The sequence below is a fragment of the Somniosus microcephalus genome, chromosome 12 (assembly GCF_052327205.1).
Source record: "Somniosus microcephalus isolate GS21.2 chromosome 12, FLI_Smic_1.0, whole genome shotgun sequence".
In the NCBI taxonomy this organism is placed as follows: domain Eukaryota; kingdom Metazoa; phylum Chordata; class Chondrichthyes; order Squaliformes; family Somniosidae; genus Somniosus; species Somniosus microcephalus.
Window position 1 is genome coordinate 223,387,320 of NC_140998.1, and position 25,838 is coordinate 223,413,157.

At 50.5% G+C, this 25,838-nt stretch overlaps 1 protein-coding gene across 1 annotated transcript in view; it reads left to right on the plus strand.

Moving 5' to 3' along the window:
• LOC147110185 (IgGFc-binding protein-like) overlaps positions 1 to 25,838 on the plus strand; it is a 59,802-nt gene that overhangs the window by 22,436 nt on the left and 11,528 nt on the right. The window contains exons 12-19 of the mRNA XM_086002489.1: positions 959 to 1,557; positions 1,697 to 2,267; positions 2,914 to 3,107; positions 3,795 to 4,175; positions 7,236 to 7,522; positions 15,002 to 15,270; positions 15,579 to 15,698; positions 22,257 to 22,441. Coding sequence (XP_085858615.1) covers positions 959 to 1,557; positions 1,697 to 2,267; positions 2,914 to 3,107; positions 3,795 to 4,175; positions 7,236 to 7,522; positions 15,002 to 15,270; positions 15,579 to 15,698; positions 22,257 to 22,441 — 2,606 coding nt within the window. The remainder of the gene's footprint in view (positions 1 to 958; positions 1,558 to 1,696; positions 2,268 to 2,913; positions 3,108 to 3,794; positions 4,176 to 7,235; positions 7,523 to 15,001; positions 15,271 to 15,578; positions 15,699 to 22,256; positions 22,442 to 25,838) is intronic.

A 25,838-nucleotide genomic window follows, 5' to 3' on the forward strand; every position in this document is an offset into this window, starting at 1 on the left:
GTCTGGTGCACAAGGACACCCAGGTCTCGTGGCACTTTCCCTTCTCCCAATCTATTGCCGTTTAGATAATAATCTGTCTTCCTGTTTTTGCCACCAAAGTGGATAACCTCGCATTTATCCTCCTTCAACTGCATCTGCCACGCATGTGCCCAATCACCCAACCTGTCCAAATCATACTGGAGTTTCTCGGCATCCTCCTCACAGTACACACGCCCACCCAGCTTTGTGTCATCTGCAAACTTGGAGATATTACATCTAGTTCCCTCGTCTTGATCATTAATATATATTGTGAATAGCTGGGGTCCAAGGACCGATCCCTGCGGTACCCCACTAGTCACTGCCTGCCACTCGGAAAAAGAGCGGTTTATTGCAACTCTTTGCTTCTTGTCTGCCAACCAGTTCTCTATCCAAATCACTACCTTGCCCCCAATCTCATGTGCCTTAACTTTACACGCCAATATCTAATAGGGGACCTTTTCGAAAGCCTTCTGAAAATCCAAAAATTATAGTGTTTAACCCCGAGTATAGAATCATGGGGATTCAATCACATCTGACAAATCCACCTTTGTCAAGCAGAAGACTTTCAGAATAGAACCAGCAAGCTATAGTGGATCTTCACCAATCTGCTTGGTGTTGTCTTGCTAATTCTATCATTGACGAAAGTCTGTCAGAGCACAATAAGTTTCATATTCATTGGTTGAAATGCGCGCAACAAAGATAATTCAACAAAACTGATTTAACACCAGTTAAAAGGGCAGGGCGAGACAATAGTTCAAAGGGAACACCGGGAACAAGGTGACGGAGTAATATTTCGCTCTGGGTTATTGGCGCTTCAAATGGTTTTAGGGGAAAGGGGATTGGGGAATGATTTCACGATTTATCCCTCACTGCACTTTACCTGAACACCCTGTTGTTGTGTATAATACACATACTTAACACCTGTAATTGTGTTTTGCAGAAGTTTCCTGTCCGGCGCACAGTCACTACGACACCTGCAGTTCCGCTTGTCCTGCCAGTTGCGCCGATACAACGGCGCATTTGCATTGTAACCGGCCTTGTACAGAAAGCTGTAAGTGCGACAGTGGCTACATCCTGAGCGGCGGAATCTGTGTGGCTCTCGGTGAGTGTGGCTGCTCATTCCAAGGTCATTATTACAGCAAAGGCGACACCGTCATCCTGACAGACACCTGCAGTAGAAAATGCACCTGTTGGAACGCGACCCTGGGCCTGACCTGTGAAGATTTCCGCTGCAGTGTCCATGAAGACTGCCGCCTGGTGGACGGAGTGCGTGACTGCTATCCGCCAGAACGCCGCACCTGCTGGGCCGCAGGTGACCCCCATTATCACACCTTTGATGGGAAGGCCTTTGATTTCCAAGGGACTTGTAAATACACCTTCAGTAAGTACTGCGGCCGAGCTGGAAACCTCACCATGTTCAGCGTTGAGGTGGAGAACGAGCACCGCGGCTCCATGGCCGTGTCCTGGACACGTCTAGTTGAAGTCCAGGTGTATGGACATCAGATCCGGGTGTCGAGGGGTGACACTGCCAAAGTTCAGGTAAATCCCAGGATTATGTGCAAATAATGCGTGTCACACGGTAACTGTGACATTTCTGCTGGTCGGTAGGACAGGAACAACTTGCTGATTTTATATTTCCATATCTCACTCAGCTCCTGTATCTACTTCCTGTTTGCAGGTAAATGGCGAGTCCTTTAATTTACCAGTAACATTGGAGTCTGGTAAAATTCACCTTTCCCGCAGTGGATCGGCGGCCGTGCTGCAGACGGATTTTGGCCTCAGTGTCTCCTATGACTGGCACCATTACGCGGTAGTGACAGTTCCAGGGACCTATTCCGGGTCTCTGTGCGGACTCTGCGGAAATTTCAACGGAGACCCGGCTGACGATTTCCTGTCTCCCAATGGCACAGCGTTCGCCGCAGCCTCAGCGTTTGGGAACAGCTGGAAAAGTCCAACCTCTGGCGCTCCGTGCGGGGACGACACCGGCCCAGCGGGGCCCCCGTGCACCGAAGAAGCGCGCCGTGTCTACACCTCGGAAAGTCACTGCGGCATCCTGAGCAACGCCAGTGGGCCTTTCCGCCAATGCCATTCGGCGCTGAACCCGACAATTTACTCCGACAACTGTGCCTTTGATCTGTGCGCATTGGCGGGAAACCACGAGTCCCTGTGTCAGGCGATTGAGTCTTATGCATCGGAGTGTCAGAGAAGAGGCGTCGCAATAGGAGATTGGAGAAAGGCAACTCACTGTGGTAATGAAATGATGTCTTTGGGAACCTCAATCCTTTGCTTGACACAACGTTCTGTTGAAGGTCCCGGCCACTGTATTGGGGTCCAGTGGTGTCTGATAATGTAGGTTGTGAGAACTTGCCCCTTGGCTGACCGTGTGGGCTCCCTGTAGACAGACTGATCTGTTGCTGTAATTCCTGAAGCCAGATTTGTCAAAGGGGGATCTACCAGAGTGGAATCAGGAAACAGCAGTGTATTCTATCAATCATCTTGTTGTTGCCTTTGTAACGACAACATTGGCTAAGAGGTTGTTGGGATCACAATGGCTTCCATATTCACTAATTGCGAAGCATAGGAGTCCGCCCAGCCGCGATATTTCAGGGGCTTTGTGGCCGGGGGTTGTATTTGTGATCGGTTTTATAGCCGGATTTGAGTGGCGATGACCTGGGCATGAATGGATAGGTTTGAGTTATGTTTCATTCGGTTTGGTGATCAGGGCGGGCAATGAATGCTTGTAACCGTTTGTGAAAGTGAGCCGGGCGGATACGGTCTGATTGAGACTGGATGTTGCTTCCCTGCGGTAGATGATTTAAAGCAGACCGTCTCCCTGAGCCCTCAGCAGTCGATCACCACATGTTCTCATCTACCTGTAAATATATTTACCTTCAGGTGTTCAGTGTCCCGGAAACAGTCATTTCGAGGTGTGTGGAGATCCCTGCCAGGCGGATTGTGCAAATGTCAGTTCATCGTGTGATCTGAAGTGTTCTGAAGGATGTTTCTGTAACCCTGGTTACCTGAGGAGCGGGGACAGCTGCGTCCCCTCGGAACAGTGCGGATGTTTCGATGACGGGATGTATTTGAAGGTAACTCAACGCCTCTCCACCAGACGGCGCTGCCACGGGGGGAAGCGGAAACGGTGCAAAACGCATTTTTTTTATTCGTTCATGGGATGTGGGCGTCGCTAGCAAGGCCAGCATTTATTGCCCATCCCTAGTTGCCCTCGAGAAGGTGGTGGTGAGCCGCCTTCTTGAACCGCTGCAGTCCGTGTGGTGAAGGTGCTCCCACAGTGCTGTTAGGGGGGGAGTTCCAGGATTTTGACCAAGCGAGGATGAAGGAACGGCCGATATATTTCCAAGTCAAGATGGTGTGTGACTTGAAGGGGAACTTGGAGGTGGTGGTGTTCCCATGCGCCTACTGCCTTTGCTTGTCCTTCTAGGCGGTGGAGGTCGCGGGTTTGGGAGGTGCTGCCGAAGAAGCCTTGGCGAGTTGCTGCAGTGCATCTTGTAGATGGTACACACTGCAGCCACGGTGCGCCGGTGGTGGAGGGAGTGAGTGTTTAAGGTGGTGGATGGGGTGCCAATCAAACGGGTTACTTTTTCCTGGATGGTGTCGAGCTTCTTGTGTGTTGTTGGAGATGCACTCATCCAGGCAAGTGGAGAGTATTCCATCACAGTCCTTACTTGTGTCTAACAACAATGCAACGCAATTGGACAGTTAGACATAAAACTGATCCTAATTGAGAGTTGGAGTTAACGATGTTGCCTTTGCAGGTTGGGGAATCGGTATTGACAGCGAACTGCAGAGCTCGATGCCAGTGTACTCCGGGAGGTGAAGTCAGATGTGTTCCTGCAGCTTGCGGTCTAGAGGAGGAATGTACCATTCGGAGGGGGAGGCGAGGCTGCTTCAGTTCTTTCTCAACCTGCACCGTGACCGGCGACCCGCACTACCTCTCCTTCGATGGCGCAGTGGCCCATTTCCAGGGGACCTGTGACTACGACATCGCCAAAGTCTGTGGCAGTTCCACGGCGCCATGGTTCCGAGTGACCGCAGAGAACCGACGCCAAGGCAACCATCCGGTGTCCTTCGTTTCACGTGTGCACATCTACATTCAGGAAGTTCACATTGTCATAGAGAAGGGTAAAGGTGTACAGGTGAGCTTTGTTCCGATTGCCCCCTTTAGAGCAGGCAGTGCATGACCTGTTTCAACTCTAATGTTTGAAATTGCTTCTCTGTTATAAAATACATAACCAGAAGTGAGCAGCTGGCAAACCCACAGGAATATTGAATATAACGCAAGGGCGCTTCTGGCTGAAGCCTTTAATGTTTATCTATTTCCATTGGCCGACCAATGAGCAGCAGGCCCGTTTTCTCAATTCTCATTCCCACGTAATGACAGTCCCTTTACTTCAATATTTTTCAGTTCTCCTAAATGAGGGCTCTGTGCTCACGTCACTGTCTTAGGCCAGTGTAAATGCAACGGGCAGATTCTTCTTAAAGTCGCCGTTTTTATCGTCGTATATTTTTTAATGAATCATTATGAAAGAGCGGGGTGCTGATGCTGACTATCCTAAAATGGCGAGTAGGGGTAGAAATCCCTTTCCTCATAACTTATGACACACTAAACCAAGCTTAGCCAAGCCGCTTAGACATTATGGAGAAGGGAATTGCTTCTAGTCGCTGTCTGTTAATGTTTTCTCAACTAAGCAGCGACTCTCTCTTTGCTCGAATTCTTTGAGGATGTAACATACAGGGTGGATAAAGGGGAACCAGTGGATGTAGTGTATTTGGACTTCCAAAAGGCATTTGACAAGGTTCCACACAAAAGATTACTGATCAAGATAAAAAATCACGGGATTGGGGGTAATATACTGGCATGGGTGGAAGATTGGCTATCTAACAGAAAGCAAAGAGTTGGGATAAATGGTTCGTTCTTGGGCTGGCAATCAGTAACTAGTGGTGTCCCACAGGGATCAGTGCTGGGACACCAACTCTTTACAATCTATATTAACGATTTGGAGGAAGGGACCGAGTGCAACATATCCAAGTTTGCCGACGATACAAAGATGGGAGGGAAAGCAGTGAGTGAGGAGGACATAAAAAACCTGCAAAAGGACATAGACAGGCTAAGTGAGTGGGCAGAGATTTGGCAGATGCAATATAATGTTGGAAAGTGTGAGGTTATGCACTTTGGCAGAAAAAATCAAAGAGCAAGTTATTATCTAAATGGAGAGAAACTGCAAAGTGCTACAGTACAAAGGGTTCTGGGGGTCCTGGTACATGAAACACAAAAAGTTAGTATGCAGGTGCAGCAGGTGATCAGGAAGGCCAATGGAATCTTGGCTTTTATTGCAAGGGGGATGGAGTATAAAAACAGGGAAGTCTTGCTGCAGTTATGCAGGGTATTGGTGAGGCCACACCTGGAATACTGCGTGCAGTTTTGGTTTCCATATTTAAGAAAAGATATACTTGCTCTCGAGGCGGTTCAGAGAAGGTTCACTCGGTTGATTCCAGAGATGAGGGGGTTGATGTATAAGGAAAGGTTGAATAGGTTGGGACTCTACTCATTGGAGTTCAGAAGAATGAGAGGCGATCTTATCGAAACATATAAGATTGTGAGGGGGCTTGATCGGGTGGATGCGGTGAGGATGTTTCCACTGATAGGTGACACTAGAGCTAGCGGGCATAATCTTAGAATAAGGGGCTGCCCTTTCAAAACTGAGATGAGGAGAAACTTCTTCACTCAGAGGGTAGTAAATCTATGGAATTTGCTACCCCAGAGAGCTGTGGAAGCTGCAACATTAAATAAATTTAAAATGGAGACAGACATTGTCCTAGCAGATAAGGGAATTAGGGGTTACGGGGAGAGGGCAGGGAAGTGGACGTGAGTCTAGATTCAGATCAGCCATGATCCTATTGAATGGCGGAGCAGGCCCGAGGGGCCGTATGGCCTACTCCTGCTCCTATTTCTTATGTTCTTATGTTCTTTCTCGGTTCTCCATTTTAAGCTAGTCAGCTCCCCGCTCTTTCATAATGTTTTTGATATTGGGCTAGACACAGGGCTGCGTCTGGCGACCCCACGGTTCCCGGCCAGAATGGAGGAGGTTGGGCAAACCCGCGTCAATGGTGCCTGGAGACCGCACTGCTGTAAGAGACTGGGGTTGATTTTAAGCACATCATTTGTATGTAGCTATGCTCCACTCACTGCATTTTGCTAAGCCTACTTTTATCGGGAGATGTTGCTGTAGTTTCATGGGGAGAGCTCATTACTGGGTCCTTTGCTTTTTGTGGTATATATCAATGATTTGGACTTGAATGTATGAAGTACAATTAAGAAGTTTGCAGAGAATGCAAAATTGCCCGTGTGGTTGATAATGAAGAAGGAAGCTGTAGACTGCAGGAAGATATCAATGGACTGGTCAGGTGGGCAGAACAGTGGCAAATTGAATTCAATCCGGAGAAGTGTGAGGTAATGCATTTGGGGAGGGCTAACAAGGCAAGGGAATCCCTATATATGGTAGGACACTGAGTAGTGTAGAGGATCAGTGGGACCTTGGAGTGCATGTCCACAGATCCCTGAAGGTAGCAGAACAGGTAGATAAGGTGGTTAAGAAGGCATATGGAATACTTGCCTTCATTAGTCGAGGCATGGAATGTAAGAGCAGGGAGGTTATGCTTGAACTGTATAAAACACTAGTTAGGCCACAGCTAGAATACTGCGTGCAGTTCTGGTCACCACATTACAGGAAGGATGTGCTTGCACTAGAGAGGGTACAGAGGAGATTTAGGCAGATGTTGCCTGGACTGGAGCGTTTTAGCGATGAGGAAAGACTGGATAGGCTGGGGTTGTTTTCTTTGGAACAGAGGAGGCTGAGGGGGAGACCTAATTGAGAAGTATAAAATTATGAGGAGCCTAGATATAGTGAATAGGAAGGACCTATTTTCCTTAGCAGAAGGGTCAATAACCAGGCGTTGTAGATATAAGCAATCAGTCGGAGGTTCAGAGGGGATTTGAGGAGAACTTGTTTCACCCAGAGGGTGGTGGGGGTCTGGAACTCACTGCCTGAAAGGGTGATAGAGGCAGAAACCCTCATCACATTTAAAAAGTACTTGGATATGCACTTGAAGTGCCGTAATCTACAGGGCTACAGACCAAGAGCTGGAAAATGGTGTGAATACTCGCTGCAGTCAACCCGTGGCCTTTGTGTTATCAGGTGAATGGCATCGCCGCTCCGCTCCCCGCCACTATCGCCAGGCTGGCCGAAATATTCCAGATCAGTGGATTTGTAGTGGTCTCCACGGTAACCAATGTCGAGGTGCATTACGATGGGAGGAGCACTGTGCTTGTGAGAGTGGGGCCAGATTACGCCAACAGATTGTGTGGGATGTGCGGGAACTTCAATGGCGATCTGGCGGACGACAAAGTGTTGCCCGCGGGACATAAGGCGGCGAACGACAATGAATTTGGAAATTCTTGGAAAACTGAACACAGCCCTTTGAGGTATGGTTTCGGCGCGCGCGGATAGATGTACAATCTGCACTTGTCACACAAGGTATGAATAAGTCATTTTATACCGACGGCTTCCTACTGCACCTCTCATCCCCTCACCTGAACACGCTTGTTGGGACAGGGTTTCCCTTGCTGCTAGTCCACACGACACCATGAGTGCAGCTGGCGAGTGCCACCAGATGTTCCATCATGGGGGCATCAAATCGCTGTTGGGCAATCACCTCGCTCGTAACTTCCAGCAGGGGTTACAGGAGAGAGGCCCGGAGATGGGACTCTGGCTCCTTTTCTCTGCCTCTCGCCAAAATGTACCGCACCTCAGCCTACATAATGCAGAGTAAAGCTCCCGCTACACTGTCCCATCAAACACACCCAGGGCAGGTACAGCACGGGGTTAGATACAGAGTGAAGCTCCCTCTACACTGTCCCATCAAACACTCCCAGGGCAGGTACAGCACGGGTTAGATACAGAGTAAAGCTCCCTCTACACTGTCCCATCAAACACTCCCAGGGCAGCTACAGCACGGGTTAGATACAGAGTAAAGCTCCCTCTACACTGTCCCATCAAACACTCCCAGGGCAGCTACAGCACGGGTTAGATACAGAGTAAAGCTCCCTCGACACTGTCCCATCAAACACACCCAGGGCAGGTACAGCACGGGGTTAGATACAGAGTAAAGCTCCCTCTACACTGTCCCAGCAAACACTCCCAGGGCAGGTACAGCACGGGTTAGATACAGAGTAAAGCTCCCTCTACACTGTCCCATCAAACACTCCCAGAGCAGGTACAGCACGGGTTAGATACAGAGTAAAGCTCCCTCTACACTGTCCCATCAAACACTCCCAGGGCAGGTACAGCACGGGTTAGATACAGAGTAAAGCTCCCTCTACACTGTCCCATCAAACACTCCCAGGGCAGGTACAGCACGGGTTAGATACAGAGTAAAGCTCCCTCTACACTGTCCCATCAAACACTCCTGTTGTGTATGTAATATGTATGTTACTTTAAACCTATGGCCAGGGCTGCACTACTTTGTAGGGCGTAGTGATACCGCAGTGCCACTCCTGGCCATAGGGGTATAAATAGTACTGTGGGTACTGATCTCCCCTCAGTTCCCGCCTGTTGGTATGAAGTAAAGACCTAATTTGAACCTTCCAAGCTGTCTCCTCATTATTGTATTAAGTATAGTCACATACTTTACACTGGCGACGAGTTACATTCGAACTCACCAGTACACGGTGCAGCAAGGATCGGCAGCAGTACGGAGAGAGAAGGAGAGAAGCTTCTTACCAGCCTGCGGAGTCCAGCATCGACCGAAGGAGGTCACCCAGTTCAGGAGGAGCGGCAGCAATGGAGCGAGAGAGAGAGGTTTCCAGCGGAGGTTGCGGCAGCTGAGAGAAGAGGCTGAACGGGCACTCCAGACACGGGGCAAAAGTCCACCCAGGGTCAGGTAAACTGCAATCCTTCCCGGGGAACGCGAGCTGCAAGGGCCAGAACGGGCAGGCGATCTGGGGAACAAACGGAGCCACGAGGACTAGCGGGCCACGAGAGGGGAAGGTCGTTGTAATAGCGGCGGTGGCAATAACGGGAGCTGCAAGAAAAAAAATAACGACGCTGGAGAGAGGTCGTTGACAGCAGAGGGAGAAAAGGCGGGAAAAGCGCCATCTAGTGGACAAAGGGGAAAAGTTTTTCTCTTCAGTAAAAAAAAACAGCGCCATCTAGTGGACAAAAGGGGAAAAGTTTTTCTCTTCGGCAGTTTAAAATAAAAACAAACGCCATCTAGTGGAAAAAGGTGGGTAAACCTCTTCAGCAGTTTTAAAATGTCCAGAGAAGCTTGGTTGTCAGAATTTGTTGCGGACACAGAAGAATGGGACGCATATGTCAAAAGGCATGAACTTTATTGCGTAGTAAACAAGGTGAAAGATGACGAAAAGGCAGCAACCTTATTAAATTCTATGGGGGCAAAAACATACGGTCTGCTGAGGAATCTTCTTACTCCAGAAAAGCCAGCAGACAAAACATATGCCCAAATTGTTGATACGTTAAAGGAACATTTAAACCCTAAGCCACCATTTATAGCGGAAAGGTACCGCTTCTACAGACGCGACCAAAGGAATGATGAGTCGCAGGCAGCCTATTTGGCTGAGCTCAGACGGTTGTCCAAACATTGCCAGTTTGGAGCCTTTTTGGCGGAAGCGATCAGAGACAGATTTGTCTGTGGCATGTTAAATGAGAGTACACAAAAACGGTTGCTGGCCAAGAAACAGCTCAGCCTAGACCAGGCGATGGAAATAGCATCGCACATGAAGCAGCAGCACAGGGTGCTGCTCAAATACGACAAAACACAACCAGCTATGACACCCATGAGGTGACATTTCACAAAGGTAAATGCTACCGTTGTGGCAAAACCACCCACGACCAAAGTAATTGTTGGTTTCATGATAAAATATGCCGGCAGTGTGGGAAAAAGGGGCATATAGCGAAAGTTTGTCGGTCAGGTACGAAACCCAATAGTGGGGGCAATCCGAGCAGTACCAAGGCAAGGACAAAAATACATTAGATATCTGACAGTAGCTCAGACGAGTCACAGGAAGGCACAAAAGCAGAGCCTAAAGGTCTGGGATGTCTCAAGTTATATGGTGTAGATAAAACGGAGGACCACAGCACAATGTGGGTTAAAATGAAGGTAGCAGGCGTCGAAGTTAATATGGAGCTGGACACGGGTTCAGCCCTATCAGTAATTAATGAACAAGATTATAACAGGCTGTTCAAACGCATTCCTTTAAAGGATACCGAAATCAAATTAAAAACATATACGGGACAAAAAGTTTACCCGAAGGGAAAAATGCAAGTAACAGTTAAATACAACGGCAGAAAAGTGCCAGGACTTTATTTATACATCCTACCAAACGGTGGACCACCACTTTTGGGTAGGGAATGGATAAGAAAAATCCATTTCGACTGGAAGTCGATACACGAGATAAAAGTAGAGACCACCAAGGATGATACAACCATTACAAGCAGGCTGTCGAAAATATTGGCAAAAACGCCAGAGGTGTTCCAACAAGGGCTGGGGACCTTAAAGGACATTAGAGCAAAAATAACTATTGCTCAAGACGCAAACCCCAAGTTTTGTAAGGCCAGACCGGTGCCTTATGCCATTCGGCCAGCTGTGGAAGCAGAACTGGATGCCTTAGAGAGTGCAGGTGTCCTTACAAAGATTGAGTGGAGCGAGTGGGCCACGCCCATCATCCCAGTTATAAAGAAATCTGCAAATAACACGCCGGGGGAACCAAAGAAGGTTCGCATTTGCGGGGATTTTAAGATAACTATTAACCCAGTCCTGCACATGGTCCAGTATCCGCTGCCGCGGATAGAGGACATATTCGCATCGTTAGCTGGGGGTAGACACTTTACGAAGATTGACCTTTGTCAAGCTTATTTACAGATGGAGGTGGAGCAGGACTCGAAAAACCTCCTAACGATTAACACACACAAGGGATTGTACCAGTACAATCGCCTGGTATTTGGTGTGGCGTCCGCCCCAGCCATATGGCAGAGGACCATGGAACAGGTCCTACAGGGCATTCCAGGAATGCAGTGCTACCTGGATGACATCCTGGTGACAGGACAGACGGATAACGACCACCTCGCTAACCTGGAGCGAGTACTTCTGCGGTTGCAACAATACGGACTCAGGGCGAACAAGCAGAAATGCGAGTTTTTCCAGGAACGTATCTCATACTGTGGTCACATTATAGATAAGGAAGGCCTGCATAAGTCCCTGGAAAAGATCGAGGCAGTAGTGAAGGCCCCGCCCCCTGAGAATGTATCTCAGTTACGATCACTCTTAGGCCTTATAAACTATTACCATAAGTTCCTCCCGAACTTATCGTCCATTTTACATCCACTAAATTCATTGCTGCAAAAGGGAGTCTCCTGGAATTGGGACGAAGCGTGTGAGGCTGCTTTTAAAAAGGGTAAACAAGTCATTACATCAAAGGAAGTGCTCGCACACTTTGACCCAAAAATGCCAATGAGGTTGGCATGTGACGCCTCCCCGTATGGTATAGGGGCAGTGTTGTCACACAAATTTCCCAATGGGACGGTGAGGCCAATAGCATTTGCCTCAAGGTCGTTAACTACAGCTGAAAGAAACTACGCGCAAATCGACAGGGAGGCCCTCAGTCTGGTGTGGGGTGTAAAAAAATTCCACCACTATCTACATGGGCAACGTTTCACACTACTGACGGATCATCAACCGTTGGTGTCCATATTTAATCCAACAAAAGGGGTGCCCCTGATGACGGCCCAAAGGCTACAGAGATGGTCACTGTTCTTAGGAGCACACCAGTACCTTATCGAATATAAGGGTACCAAACAGCATGGCAATGCGGATGGCCTGTCGCGGCTACCATTGCCTGCTGAGATCGAAGAGATAGTACAGGACACCGTGGAAATATATCATACGGTGGTTATGGAACACGTGCCCATCACCAGCCAATGTATCGAGCGGGAAACACAGAATGACCCGACACTGGCAAGGGTTTACGAGTTGACTGTGAAAGGCTGGCCGGCGCAGGGTGATGCATCATTGCCGGCGTTTTCGGCAAGGAAGGACCAGTTGTCCGTCTGCCGGGGCACATTGATGTGCGGAGCCAGGGTGGTGGTCCCTCAAAAATTACAACATAAAGTGTTGCGGGACTTACACGAAGGTCATCTGGGGGGTGTCAAAATGAAAAGCCTCGCCAGAGCCTACATCTGGTGGCCCAGCATTGACAGGGACATCGAGGAAGTAGCAAAAGCATGCCAAGGGTGCCAGATGGTACAGAACGTACCACCCCAAGCCCCACTACATCCGTGGGAGTGGCCCTCAACGCCGTGGCAAAGGATCCACGTGGACTTCGCTGGGCCCTTCATGGATGCGATGTTCCTTATTGTAGTGGACGCCCACTCAAAATGGCCGGAGGTCATAAAGATGTCATCAACGACAGCCGAAAAGATGGTCGCAGCCTTAAGGACCATTTTTGCCCGAAACGGGGTGCCCGAGCAAGTCTGTTCGGACAATGGGCCACAATTTGTGGCAGAAGAATTTCAAGCATTCCTAAAAAGGAATGGAGTTCGACATTATACGTCCGCACCATATCATCCGGCTACAAATGGGCTGGCAGAGCGATTTGTACAGACTTTTAAAAAGGCCATCAAGGCAATGGGGGAGGAAAGGTTGCCACTACAACACAAGGTGGACAATTTCCTATTCGAGTACCGTAATGCTGCACATACGGTGACCAACCAGGCCCCCGCTGTCATGTTCTTTAATAGAAGGTTAAGGTCTCGCCTCGAATTGCTCAGACCAAACATCCGGAGAGATGTGGAAAACCGAGTATTTTGTAGGGATCCTGACAGACAGACACGGAGCTTCGAGGTGGGGCAGCAAGTGTTGGCCCGTGATTATAGAAATGAAAAGTGGTGGTCTGGTACGATAAAGGCCCACCAGGGACCTTTGATGTACACAGTGGATACTGGGGACGGCATAATCAGACGACATGCTGATCAACTTGTGGAGTCCAGAAACCCAACTGATTCACTACCTCAAACGTCTCAGCACATTGTTCCAGCGGAATCACGGCCCAGCTCGTCGCTACAGAAGTCTCAGGATTGCGAGGAGTTCATCACTCCAGTGAGCGCCACGGCACAGGATGTGCCATCAGACACCGACGACTCCAGCGATGAAGTGGTGACGGAGGTACCGCCGCCTACACCGAGACCGACTAGAGAAAGACGTTATCCTAGTCGAGACAGGAGGCCTCCTCAGAGACTGAATCTATAACATGTTTCTTTTTATATATATGTATAGGTAGACAACTCTGATGTAAATATGCTATGTATGTTGAGTTACCAAATGTTATTAGCCCTAGTTATGGTGCATCTGTTGACTTAATTGCACGGCTACGTTTTAATTAAAAGGGGAGGAATGTTGTGTATGTAATATGTATGTTACTTTAAACCTATGGCCAGGGCTGCACTACTTTGTAGGGCGTAGTGATACCATAGTGCCACTCCTGGCCATAGGGGTATAAATAGTACTGTGGGTACTGATCTCCCCTCAGTTCCCGCCTGTTGGTATGAAGTAAAGACCTAAGTTGAACCTTCCAAGCTGTCTCCTCATTATTGTATTAAGTATAGTCACATACTTTACAACTCCCAGGGCAGGTACAGCACGGGTTAGATACAGAGTAAAGCTCCCTCTACACTGTCCCCATCAAACACTCCCAGGGCAGGTACAGCACGGGGTTAGATACAGAGTAAAGCTCCCTCTACACTGTCCCATCAAACACTCCCAGGGCAGGTACAGCACGGGTTAGATACAGAGTAAAGCTCCCCCTACACTGTCCCCATCAAACACTCCCAGGGCAGGTACAGCACGGGTTAGATACAGAGTAAAGCGCCCTCTACACTGTCCCCATCAAACACTCCCAGGGCAGGTACAGCACGGGTTAGATACAGAGTAAAGCTCCCTCTACACTGTCCCCATCAAACACTCCCAGGGCAGGTACAGCACGGGGTTAGATACAGAGTAAAGCTCCCTCTACACTGTCTCATCAAACACTCCCAGGGCAGGTACAGCACGGGTTAGATACAGAGTAAAGCTCCCCCTACACTGTCCCCATCAAACACTCCCAGGGCAGGTACAGCACGGGTTAGATACAGAGTAAAGCTCCCTCTACACTGTCCCATCAAACACTCCCAGGGCAGGTACAGCACGGGTTAGATACAGAGTAAAGCTCCCTCTACACTGTCCCCATCAAACACTCCCAGGGCAGGTACAGCACGGGGTTAGATACAGAGTAAAGCTCCCTCTACACTGTCTCATCAAACACTCCCAGGGCAGGTACAGCACGGGTTAGATACAGAGTAAAGCTCCCTCTACATTGTCTCATCAAACACTCCCAGGGCAGGTACAGCACGGGTTAGATACAGAGTAAAGCTCTCTCTACACTGTCTCATCAAACACTCCCAGGGCAGGTACAGCACGGGTTAGATACAGAGTAAAGCTCCCTCTACACTGTCCCATCAAACACTCCCAGGGCAGGTACAGCACGGGTTAGATACAGAGTAAAGCTCCCTCTACACTGTCCCATCAAACACTCCCAGGGCAGGTACAGCACGGGTTAGATACAGAGTAAAGCTCCCGCTACACTGTCCCATCAAACACTCCCGGGGCAGGTACAGCACGGGTTAGATACAGAGTAAAGCTCCCGCTACACTTTCCCCGTCAAACACTTGCATAGATGCGCCCTTTCTATGGAATTACCTGTAACGCCAATGTCCGGGTTGATTGTATTGGAACCGAAGACACAGATTAAAAAATGTAACGTCTCACATATACTGTAATCAGCGGTTTCGGAGTGTTTGCAATGAGGTTGCGATAAAAATGTGCTGCCATTTAGTTTATTCCGTTTCTCTTGCAGCTGTGAAAATGGCACTGGAAGCGGAGAAGCGGGATGTCCGGGATCTCCGCACTTCGAGTCCCTGTGCTCGATAATCCTGAATAACACGGGGCCCTTTGCCGAATGTCACTGGCACCTGGAGCCAGAGAACTATTACAGATCCTGCGTGTATGACTTGTGTCTGTACGGGACGAGCAGCCTGTTGCTGTGCGGGGCCCTGGAAGCTTACGAAAAGGCGTGTAATCTACACGGGGTGACAATTCCCCCATGGCAACGCAGCCGAGATTGTCGTAAGGATATGTATTATTTCCTCGTATTTGTCGACAATTTTAGCTCTTAAAACACAGAGGGGGAGGGGGGCGGCGCATTGGTCGGGTCAGTAATGGTCGCCTCATCGCAATTGGAATTTGGGCGGGAAAAGACCCTCCTCACTGATCTCTTGGAATTGACCACCCCAGTGAATTAATCAAACGTGTAACATTGTTCACTTTCCTTGTCTTCAGCCCTGCAGCGCCCATGTGAGGGACTGATCTCTTGGAATTGAACGCACTGGTGAATTAATCAAACGTGTAACAGTGTTCACTTTTCTTGTCTTCAGCCCTGCAGCACCCGTGTGAGCAACTGATGTGCACGGCGGATGAGTGGTGCGGGGAGCGAAGAGGGGTTGTCGGATGTTTCTGTGATGATGTGATTGGCAGCACACGGGACAAGACCTTTGGTGAGAGACCTGTAGCGAGCAGGGCCTGTTTTTTACACGGCTGTCGGTCGGAGTCCCAGAGGGACGGGTAACACCTTCTTATGAAATCCCCTCGTGAGCCTGGGTTGAATCAGTCCAGAAAAAAAAAACTCTGGTTCGGATTATTTCAATAATATTTAACATACAACCCTTCGCTTTGTCCTTCAGGGCGCCAATATGGCTTAAATCCAACATTAAAAAAATCCTCGCTTGTTCTTTCAGCGTTTGTTTCAATAATGAGGTTAGTTCAATAACGAGTGGGGTTTGAAGTGGTTCTGGAAATGCGCCCCCTTGTGTAGGCCAGTTTCATCTCTCCGTCGGTCACGGGTACACACAGGGTGGCTGTCTTTTGTCTCCACTAGTCCTATCACCATCTCGTCTGGTTTTGAATACCTCTTAATGTCTCTTCTCTTTTGTTCTCTCCCAGCCTGGCCTCTTAATCTATTTCATTCCCTGTGCCTCTTTAGTCTTGACAAAGGGTTTTGACCTGAAACGTTGACTCTAATTTCTCTCCACGGATGTTGCCTGGCCTGCTGAGTTTTTCCAGCATGTTCTGTTGTTATGACGAAATTCAGAAGTTGCTTTCGAACGCCATGGCAACCAAGAAATTCATCTATTTCCGGTCCTATTTATTCCTTACTCCCTCCAAGTTTTCTGTAGGTAAATTTAAACCTTGGATTTTGACTCTCCCGACTCCCCCGCAAACAGAATATCAAATTCAATCGTATTATGTCACTATTTGCTAGATGTTCCCCTCGGCTCAGATTATAAACGAATGTCGGTTAGTTACATAGAAACATAGAAAAATAGGATCAGGTGTAGGCCATTCGGCCCTTCGAGCCTGCTCCACCATTCAATAAGATCATGGCTGATCCTCTATCTCAATACCAAAGTCCCGCTCTCTCCCCATACCCCTTGATGCCTTTTGTGTCTAGAAATCTATCTATCTCCTTCTTAAATATATTCAGTGACTTGGCCTCCACAGCCTTCTGTGGTAGAGAATTCCACAGGTTCACCAGCCTCTGGGTGAAGAAATTTCTCCTCATCTCAGTCCTAAATGTCCTACCCTGTATCCTGAGACTGTGACCCCTCGTTCTAGACCACCCCCCCCCCAGCCAGGGGCAACATCCTCCCAGCATCCAGTCTGATTTGGCCTGTTCCCTTGTCAGTTCAAAATCATATTGTTGCAGAAAACTGTCAGGAATCAGAGCACCTCTTTTATATGTCTTTCTGTTACTAAGTCAACTGATAAAACGTCTCATGAAACACACTAAATATGACATATGAGGAGAGATTGAGTCGATTGGGCTTGTACTCGCTCGAGTTTAGAAGAATGAGAGGGGATCTCATTGAAACATATAAAATTCTAACAGGACTGGACAGACTAGATGCAGGGAGGATGTTCCCGATGGCGGGGGAGTCCAGAACCAGGGGTCACAGTCTAAGGATAAGGGGTAGGCCATTTAGGACAGAAATGAGGAGGAATTTCTTCACCCAGAGAGTGGTGAACCTGTGGAAGTCTCTGCCACAGAGGGCGGTGGAGGCCAATTCATCAAATATATTCAAGAAGGAGTTGGATATATTAAGGCTAAAGGGATCAAGGGATATGGGGAGAAGGCAGGGACAGGGTGATATACCTATCAATTCCTCCAATAAAAGGCGAAGAGTTACGAAGGTGACTAAAGGTTTTTATTGACTAAATAACAGCCCACTCTCGTGGGTGATCCGATCCAAGCAGGAGGAATACCAGCCAGTCGCTCACCTTTATACCTGGCCTGGTGGGTGGAGCCAAGGCGGAGTCGGCAGTGGTCATCCCAGGTATAGCAGTGTGGCAAGAGGCGACCTCGTACCGTGATACAATAGTGGTCAGTGATACAGTTATAACGAACAGTGGTGAACAGTGCTAACGATAGTGAACGTGGTTTACCACATTCACCCCTTGTTTAGAATTAAGTCCGGCGGGGTGAAGTGTACTACCAATTCTGGTAGGTCAGTCTGTCCGGAGGCTTCGTAAGCCTCTCCGATCGCCGCAGCGGTGGTGTTGCCTTATCCGGTGCTGGTGCCTTATCCGGTGTTGATGCTGGTGTTTGCGTGGTCGGCGAGGGCTCGTGGGGTTCCGGCATGCCGTCTACCTGGACTGAGGTTGGGGGGGGTGGTGGCGGTGTTTCCGGATCGGCTGAGGGTGCGAGGTCTCGTAGGGAGACAGTGTCCTCCCGCCCGTCTGGGTACGCCACGTAGGCGTACTGGGGGTTGGCGTGCAGGAGGTTCACCCTCTCGACCAGGGGGTCCGTTTTATGGGTCCTCACGTGTTTCCGCAGCCAGACCGGCCCCGGGGCGGTCAGCCAGGTTGGTAGAGTGGTTCCCGTAGTCGACTTCCTGGGGAAAACGAACATTCGTTCATGGGGGGTGGTGTTAGTGGCCGTGCAAAGTAATGACCGGATGGAGTGCAGCGCTGTCGGGAGGACTTCTTGCCAGCGGGAGGTTGGGAGGCCCTTAGACTTTAAGGCTAAGAGGACGGCCTTCCATACCGTCGCGTTCTCTCTTTCCACCTGACCGTTACCTCTGGGGTTGTAGCTGGTGGTCCTGCTTGCTGCAATACCTCTCTCTAGGAGGAATTGCCGGAGTTCCTCGCTCATGAAGGAGGAGCCCCGGTCGCTGTGTATATAGTTCGGGAACCCGAACAAGGCGAAGAGGGCATTCAGGCACTTAATGACCGTGCTACTGGTCATGTCGGGGCAGGGGAAGGCAAAGGGGAAACGGGAGTACTCATCAACGATGTTGAGGAAGTACACATTACGGTCAGAGGACGGGAGGGGCCCCTTAAAGTCGATGCTCAGGCGCTCGAAGGGGCGGGTGGCCTTGATCAGGCTTGCTCGGTCCGGCCTATAGAAGTGCGGTTTGCACTCCGCACAGGTCTGGCAGTTCCTGGTCATGGTCCTGACCTCCTCGATGGAGTAGGTCAGGTTGCGGGCCTTAATGAAATGGTAGAGTCTGGTGACTCCGGGGTGGCAGAGCTGGTCGTGGAGGGTCTGAAGCCTATCGATATGCGCGCTGGCGCATGTCATTCGTGAAAGGGCATCAGGGGATTCGTTCAGCTTGCCTGGCCGGTACAAGATCTCATAATCGTAGGTGGAGAGCTCGATTCTCCATCTCAAAATCTTGTCATTCTTGATTTTGCCCTTCAGCTTGTTATTAAACATGAAAGCCACCGAACGCTGGTCGGTGAGGAGGGTAAATCGTTTGCCTGCCAGGTAGTGCCTCCAGCGCCGTACTGCCTCCACGATCGCCTGGGCCTCTTTCTCGACCGACGAATGTCGGATCTCGGGGCCCTGTAGGGTCCTTGAGAAGAAGGCCACTGGCCTCCCCTCCTGGTTTAGGGTGGCGGCTAAGGCGAAGTCGGAGGCGTCGCTCTCCACCTGAAAGGGGATGGACTCGTCCACTGCGTGCATCGTGGCCTTGGCTATGTCTCCCTTAATGAGGGAGAAGGCCGCGCACGCCTCCTCCGTGAGGGGGAAGGAAGTGGCTTTCAGGAGGGGTCTGGCTTTGTCCGCGTAATTGGGTACCCATTGGGCATAGTAGGCGAAAAGCCCCAGGGTTCTCCTAAGTGCTTTAGGGCAGTGGGGGAGGGGTAGCTCCATGAGGGGGCGCATTCTTTCTGGGTCGGGGCCGATGATTCCGTTCTCCACTACGCAGCCGAGGATGGCAAGGCGCGTGGTGTTAAACACGCATTTCTCCTTATTGTAGGTGAGGTTCAGCCGTTGGGCCGTACGGAGGAATTTCTCCAGATTCGCGTCATGTTCCTGCTGGTCGCGGCCGCAGATAGTGACGTTATCTAGGTAGGGGAATGTAGCCTGCAGTTCGTTCTGGTCAACCATCTGGTCCATCTCCCTTTGGAAGACCGAGACCCCATTAGTGACACCGAAGGGGACCCTAAGGAAGTGGTATAGGCGCCCATTCGCCTCGAAGGCGGTATACTGGCGGTCCTCAGGGTGGATAGGGAGTTGGTGGTAGGCCGACTTCAGGTCGATGGTCGAGAATACTTTATACTGTGCAATCTGATTGACCATGTCAGATATGCGGGGGAGGGGGTATGCGTCCAGCTGGGTATATCTGTTTATGGTCTGGCTGTAGTCGATGACCAGGCGGTTTTTATCGCCGGTCTTTACGACTACGACCTGGGCACGCCAGGGGCTGCTGCTCCCCTCGATAATGCCCTCTTTCAGGAGGCGCCGCACCTCAGAGCTAATGAAGGCTCTGTCCCCGGCGCTATACCGCCTGCTTTTGGTAGCGACGGGTTTGCAGTCAGGGGTAAGGTTAGCAAACAGAGAGGGTGGCGGGACCTTGAGGGTGGAGAGGCTGCAGGTGTTACGCGGTGGGCGGTTTAACGTTTGCTGGTTGTTGACTGTGAGTGGGGGGAGGGGTCCACCGTATGCTAGGGTTACGCTTTGGAGGTGGGATTGGAAGTCCAGCCCTAGTAGGACGGCAGCGCAGAGATGGGGGAGGACGAGGAGTTTAAAGTTTTTATACTCCGTGCCCTTAACCGACAGGGTCACGACACAGTAGCCGCTGATGTCCGTGGCGTGGGACCTCGATGCCATCGAGATTCGGCTGCGCGTTGGTAGGACAGAGAGGGAGTAGTGGCTCACCGTGTCTGGGTGGATGAAGCTCTCCGTGCTTCCGCTGTCGAACAGGCAGGTCGTGGCGTGGCCGTTCACTTTGATGTCCATCATTGACTTGGACAGATGGTGCGGGCGGGCTTGGTCCAGGGTGACGGAAGCTAGTGTGTAGCTGAGCGAGTCGTTGTCATCTGCGGGCGAGGCGGTCGGGCGTGGTGAGTAAAATGGCGTCTCCCACGAGGTAGGGCCCCATGAGGCACTATTGGGGTCGGTTGCCTTAATCAAAGATGGCCGCCCCCATGACTCATGTGTGGGGATGCTGGCCTCAGTTGCCCTAAACAAAGATGGCCGCCCCCATGACTCATGTGTGGGGATGCTGGCCTCAGTTGCCCTAAACGAAGATGGCCGCCCCCATAGTTCGCATGCGGCACTGCTGGCCTCTGAGGATCCGCTCCTGCAGGCCTTGGAGAAGTGGCCTTTCTTCAGGCAGGTTCTACATATGGAGTTCTTGGCTGGGCAGCGCGACCTCGGGTGCTTCTCCTGGCCACAAAAAAAACAGCCGGCGGCCCGATCGCGGATGCCCGATGTCGGGGCCGGTGCCGGGGGTGGCAGGGCCGGTCGGGTCCGGGACGCCGACGCAGAGGTAGGTCCCGGGGGCGGCGCTGGGAAGGGTGCTGTGGTAGGGGTCGGGCCCGAGTCCCAGGGTCGCGAGCAGTACCTGGTGAATGCTTCCTGATCTTGGTGGGCCACTTCCAGGGAGATAGCGAGGGCTTCAGCTTTTTCCATGCTGAGGTCTTTAGCTTCCAGCAGTCTTTGCCGTGAGTACTCGGACCGTAGGCCTTTCAGGAATGCGTCGCGGATATTATCTTCAGTATTTTCGGCTGCCGACACCGATTTAAAGTCACAGTTCCTGGCGAGTGCATATAGCGCCTGTGAGAATTCGGCTACTGATTCTCCTGGCTGTTGCGGCCGTGATCTTAGGAGGTGCCTAGCGTACATGTAGTTTACCGGGGTCCGGTACTTCTGTTTCAGCAGGTTGATGGCGGTCTCGTAGGTAGTCATGTCCTCGATGAGAGTGTATACTCTCGGGCTCAGTTGTGCCTGCAGGACACTTAGTTTGGATGCCTGAGGGACGCTGGATTCTCTCAGGTATGATTCGAAGCAGACCAGCCAGTGTTTAAAGTCTGCGGCTGAGTTTGCTGCTCGTGGGTTCAGGTCCAGGTACGGCGGTCTGAGGGCTCGCAGCCAAGCTGGCTGGTGTGGCTGTGCTCCTGGGAGCTGCGCTGGTGGCTCCTCCGCCGGTTGTGACTCGTTGTCGGACATCATTAAATTTAGTCAATAAAATTGATATACCTATCAATTCCTCCAATAAAAGGCGAAGAGTTACGAAGGTGACTAAAGGTTTTTATTGACTAAATAACAGCCCACTCTCGTGGGTGATCCGATCCAAGCAGGAGGAATACCAGCCAGTCGCTCACCTTTATACCTGGCCTGGTGGGTGGAGCCAAGGCGGAGTCGGCAGTGGTCATCCCAGGTATAGCAGTGTGGCAAGAGGCGACCTCGTACCGTGATACAATAGTGGTCAGTGATACAGTTATAACGAACAGTGGTGAACAGTGCTAACGATAGTGAACGTGGTTTACCACACAGGGTACTGAATTTGGATGATCAGCCATGATCGCATTCAATGGCGGAGCAGGCTCGAGGGGCCGAATGGCCTACTCCTGCTCCTATCTTCTATGTTTCTATGTTAAGAAGCGGTTTTATAGCAACGCTTCCCAGTCAGTGCCTGAAATAGGGAAAGGGCCCACATTGCAGAACTGCCATTCCTCCGCCCAGTGATGGGCCATTTCCTCCCTACATAAATATTTTATGCCAGGATATGTTGTCCAAATTGCTGATGGCAATCGTGTTCTGATTTCAGATTACAAACTGACTTGCGCCGGTAACCGGAGCGAAATCTCACTCTCCCGCTGCCTGCTGTTCAATGACGGATGGTCTGCCCGTTCCTTCCATTTGAATGACCCCAGCTGTACGGGACAAGTCACCCACGGAAGACTGGTGTTTCATTTTGATAGCAGCAAAAGACTTTGCGGCTCCAGGCTCAAGGTAGGTGTGGACTGATGTGTGGCCCCGGTGCAAAGTGCAGACTTTGTAAAAACATTTTGGCCTGTCGCTCACGCGTGGTGAGCATTGGAAAATATCTTGCAGCGTTGTAACAGAGTATTACTGTAACACGGAATCCTTCTCAACTATTATGTTTATATTTACCAGTTATAAAAGATCCATTAAGCTGATTTATGAACCGATTTCCAGAGAATTTAAGGGTTGAAAGCCTTTGAGTTGGAAAGTCCAATTTATGGTCTTGCAGTGCCCGTTTAACTTGACTCTCGAAGCCCAGGAAACGCGATTCTATATGGAACTACGGGGTAGAAATAAAAGGTCTTGGACGGTAGCGTAAAACTGGTGTTACTGATAGATGCAGCTGAATATCTGACGGGGCGTATAACATGCGGCTGAAGCGATACCGCCCGTTTTGCGCTATGACGCGAGACGAGTTTCCTGCCCATACAGGTCTTATCCAATCGCCCTGCCTGCTCGGGTCGGGCTCCTCTCGCGTCATTTCCTCATTGGTGTGAGATATATGCAAATTAGTGGGGCTATGGAAATAGCCGTTCCGTATGATCTGGAGACTCAATGTCCTGGAGGCAACCGTTTGGGCAGGTGATCCGTGGGCCAATATTGGCCTTCACCTTAACAGAAAGTTGACCTTATTAACAATAACAACAACAGCTTGCATTTATATAGCGCCTTTAACGTAGTAAAACGTCTCAAGGTGGTTCACAGGAGCGATTATCAAACAAAATTAGGCACCGAACCTTATAAGGAGATATTAGGGCAGGTTGGGGTTAGGCTTTCAGGAGCATCTTAAAGGAGGAAAGAGAGGTAGAGAGACATAGGCCTAGAAATTCGGTTGGTAGCGCCAGTGATTAGCGCCTAAAGAGCCCGAGAATTGGGGCGTTACCCAATTTTCGGACGGCGCAGTGTATATAGTGCCACCTCCCATATTGAGTATCCTTTTAGCGCCGGCGCAAACTCTTTTCGCTCACCCACGGGCGCAGGCAGATCATGACATCATTTCAGTGTGGAGCGCCTTTTTGGCGCCCCGGGCCGGATATTCGGTGGCGCCTGCAACCTTTTCGCCTGGCGCTATTAGTGACAGTTGGATGGAGTGTTCCCAGGCCCTTCTCAGACTCGGGGAGCGCTATTTAAAGGGGACAGCACTAGTATAAAAACTGCAGCCATTTGGGCTGGCCATTCTGATCATTGCTGGAGAGAGTTGCTGACCTTCTGTTGGACAGTAATTTTCTCATTGAGCCTTCGGAGGCACTGGCACTGGCAGCTTGAGGGCCCGGCTCCTGAGCTGGTGATGCAGCATCTGAAAGTAGGGAGGTGGAAGAGTGGCTTTAGCAAACGGACAGCTTGGCAGCAAGGGATGCCAGATTGCAGCAAGGCTATGACATGGGTCCACAGTGAGAAAGCATGCTGGCAGGGGGAGCAATTGGAAGGAGACAGTTGTAGAAGGTGAGAACCTTACCATCGCTGTCGACAATGGGGTCGGCAGCTGCAGTGGTTAAAGGACCACTCAGACGTCCTCCAAGAATCTGGTGGACTCTCTCCTCGAGATCTGTGAGAGTGACCACTTGTGGAGGTCCTCCACCGGTGCGAAGCTGGTCTTTGCCAATCCTCGCCAGCTTGGACTGCAGGGGAAAGGAGGGGAAGTTATGTTACATGATGCCCTGAGTGATCATCTCATGCCCCCCATGGTGGAAGAGCCCTTATATGATGCCCTGAGTGATCATCTCATGCCCCCCATGGTGCAAGAGCCCTTACATGACGCCTTAAATGTGCATGTGTGTGCCCAGAAAGGGCCATGGGTGCTTGCTGGCAGATGGCCAATGGGGCACAGCCCACCCTGTAGCCATAAAGTCAGGTGCAAATGAAGGGATGCCGAAGTTTGCAGAAACAACACTCACCCTCACGACCCGAGTGAAGTCGTTGAATTTCTTTCTGCGTTGGACAGGGCTCCTGGTCACCATGCTGCTGGAGTTGACCCTCTGGCATACATCCCTCCAAGCTCGTTGGTAGTCCTTATGATTTGGCCTTGTGCCATTGTCTGGGTAGAGAACATCTCGCGGGCGCTCCACTGCGGCCACCAATTGCTCCAGAGCCTCATTGATGAACCGCTCTGCTCTCTGTCTCACCTTCTCCATCTGGTCCAAGTTTTTAGCACCAGAGAAGGGCCTGCGCCGATTCTGAGGCCTGCAAGGTGCAGAGTGTGGATGCTGAAGCTGACTGACCCACCCCTTTAATAGCTGGCCGGCGCCTGGAAGTCTCGTGGTCATCAGTAATTGAGAGCACCTGCGCTGCGCCCGTCCGCTCCGATATTGGGTTGCGCCGGAAGTTTAGCGCCTTAGGAGTCCAGTGTAACGCCTGAATTCACGCCTCAATCTCCTTTAGGGGTGATGCAACCCAATATCGCGCCAGGTGGCGATAAGTTTCATCTGGCTATAAACTTTGCGCAGCGCCAGTTCTAACGCCTCAAGCGGGGCTATACCCAATTTCTAGGCCATAGAGTTTTAGGGAGGGAATTCCATAGCTTCGGGCCCAGGTAGCTGAAGGCACGGCCACCAATGCTGGAGCGATGGAAATCGGTGGATGCTGAAGAGGCCCGAATTGGAGGAGTGCAGATATCTCAGAGGGTTGTGGGGCTGGAGGAGGTTACAGAGATAGGGAGGGGCGAAGTCAGGAAGGGATTTGATAATAAGGATGAGAATTTTAAAATCGAGGCGTTGCCGGACTGGGAGACAATATAGGTCAGCGAGCACAGGGGGTGATGGGCGAACGGGACTTGGTGTGAGTTAGGACATGGGTAGCCGAGTTTTGGATGACCTCAAGTTTACATAGTGTGGAATGTGGGAGGCCAGCCAGGAGTGTGTTGGAATAGTCAATTCTTGAGGTAACAAAGGCATGGATGAGGATTTCAGCAGCAGATGAGCTGAGGCAGGGGCGGAGACGGGCGATGTTACAGCGGTGGAGTAGGCGGTTTTTGTTTTGGCTCAGATAGTTGGTCAGCTGCTCATCTTGGGGTCGAATATGACACCAAGGTTGAGAACAGTCTGGTTCAGCCTCAGACAGTTGCCGGTGAGAGGAATGGAGTCCGTGGTGAGGGAATGGAGTTTGTGGCAGGGACTGAAGACAATGACTTCGGTCTTCACAATATTTAGTTGGAGGAAATTTATGTTCATCCAGTACTGGATGTCGGACAAGCAGTGTGACAAATTGAACACAATGGATGGGTCGAGAGAGGTGGTGGTGAGGTGGAGCTGGGTGTCATCAGCGTACACGCGGAACCTGACATTGTAGTTCCAGATGATATCATTGAGGGGCAACATGTAGATGAGAAATAGGAGGAGGCCAAGGTTAGATCCTTGGGGGGCACAAG